At 52.0% G+C, this 1,193-nt stretch overlaps 1 protein-coding gene across 1 annotated transcript in view; it reads left to right on the forward strand.

Annotated features, from left to right (window-relative positions):
- Positions 1-1,193, forward strand: part of DSTYK (dual serine/threonine and tyrosine protein kinase) — a 46,060-nt gene that overhangs the window by 40,190 nt on the left and 4,677 nt on the right. The window contains exons 10-11 of the mRNA XM_029962494.1: positions 1-83; positions 851-983. The exon at positions 1-83 is cut by the window's left edge and continues 1 nt beyond it. Of these exons, the coding sequence (XP_029818354.1) occupies positions 1-83; positions 851-983 (216 nt within the window). The remainder of the gene's footprint in view (positions 84-850; positions 984-1,193) is intronic.

Here is a 1,193-nt window from a genome sequence, read left to right on the forward strand (position 1 = left end):
CACTTCCCCTGCGCCCTCAAGTCCGTTGTTCCTCCAGATGAGAAGCACTGGAATGACCTTGCACTCGAGTTTCACTATATGAGGTGTGTATCCTGAGGGCTTTTCTCCTCCTCCTTAATTTCACAGTTGTTTGGGTTGGAAAAGGCCTCCGAGGTCCAGCCCAGCCTGTGCCCGATCCCCCCCTTGTCACCCAGACCTGAGCCCTGAGTGCCACGTCCAGCTCTGCTGCAGACATTTCAATGGCATAGGCAGGGCCTGATTTCCTCTGGTTTTGTTCTGGAGGCAGTGATTTGACCCCGTGGAATGCCAAGCTGCCATTCCTGACCTCGCCAGGGCACCTTGCCAGTGTCACTGCCAAGTGGAACGGGCACAGAGCGGTGGGCAAACATCCTCCTCCCTGCCTCCAGCTGATTCCCTGGTGCCTGTGCTCTTCAAATTCCTGCTGTTTTGCAGGAGTAAATTAGAATTAATAGACTATTATAGCAAACAGTTCTTCTCCCCTGATTTTTTGGTGTTGAATCATCCCCCCTTTCCCAACCTGTCTGAATGCACAAAGGGAAATGATGGCTCTGCAGTGCAGAAAGCAGCTTGTTTTCAGTAAACAGCTGCAGGCAGGTGCTTCAGCACAGACAGCTGAAATAAGACAGGATTTTGTTTGGAACTATAACCTTTAATAGGGCTTTTTTGAGTTTAATTGGCTCAGGCAGCTGGATATTCTTGTGGTGCTCTGAACTGTGAATTTTTCCTGCACAGGACCTTATTGCTGTGCGTGCTCCCTTTAGGAGGAGAGGCTTGGCCTGGGCTGGAGGGGATAAAAAATGACCAGTTTTCTGTGCTGAACCTTCTCCAGGTCCCTGCAGACACATGAGAGGCTCGTGCACCTCCATGGATCTGTGATAGATTATGGCTATGGAGGAGGCTCCAGCATTGCTGTGCTGCTGATCATGGAGAGGCTGCACAGGGACCTCTACACGGGGCTAAAGGTACCAACAACCTGTGTCTGTGTGTTAAACAGATTTTATACATCCATGCCCCATCCCTGGGAGTGTTCAAGGCCAGGTTGGACGGGGCTTGGAGCAACCTGGGCTGGTGGAAGGTGTCCCTGCCCCATGGGGGTGGAACTGGATGAGCTTTAAGTTCCCTTTCCACCCAAACCATTCTGGGCTAGTGGAAGGTGCCCCTGCCCATGGCAG

This window comes from Manacus vitellinus, unplaced genomic scaffold, assembly GCF_001715985.3.
Source record: "Manacus vitellinus isolate BGI_N305 unplaced genomic scaffold, ASM171598v3 scaffold_47_pilon, whole genome shotgun sequence".
NCBI classification, from domain to species: Eukaryota; Metazoa; Chordata; class Aves; order Passeriformes; family Pipridae; genus Manacus; species Manacus vitellinus.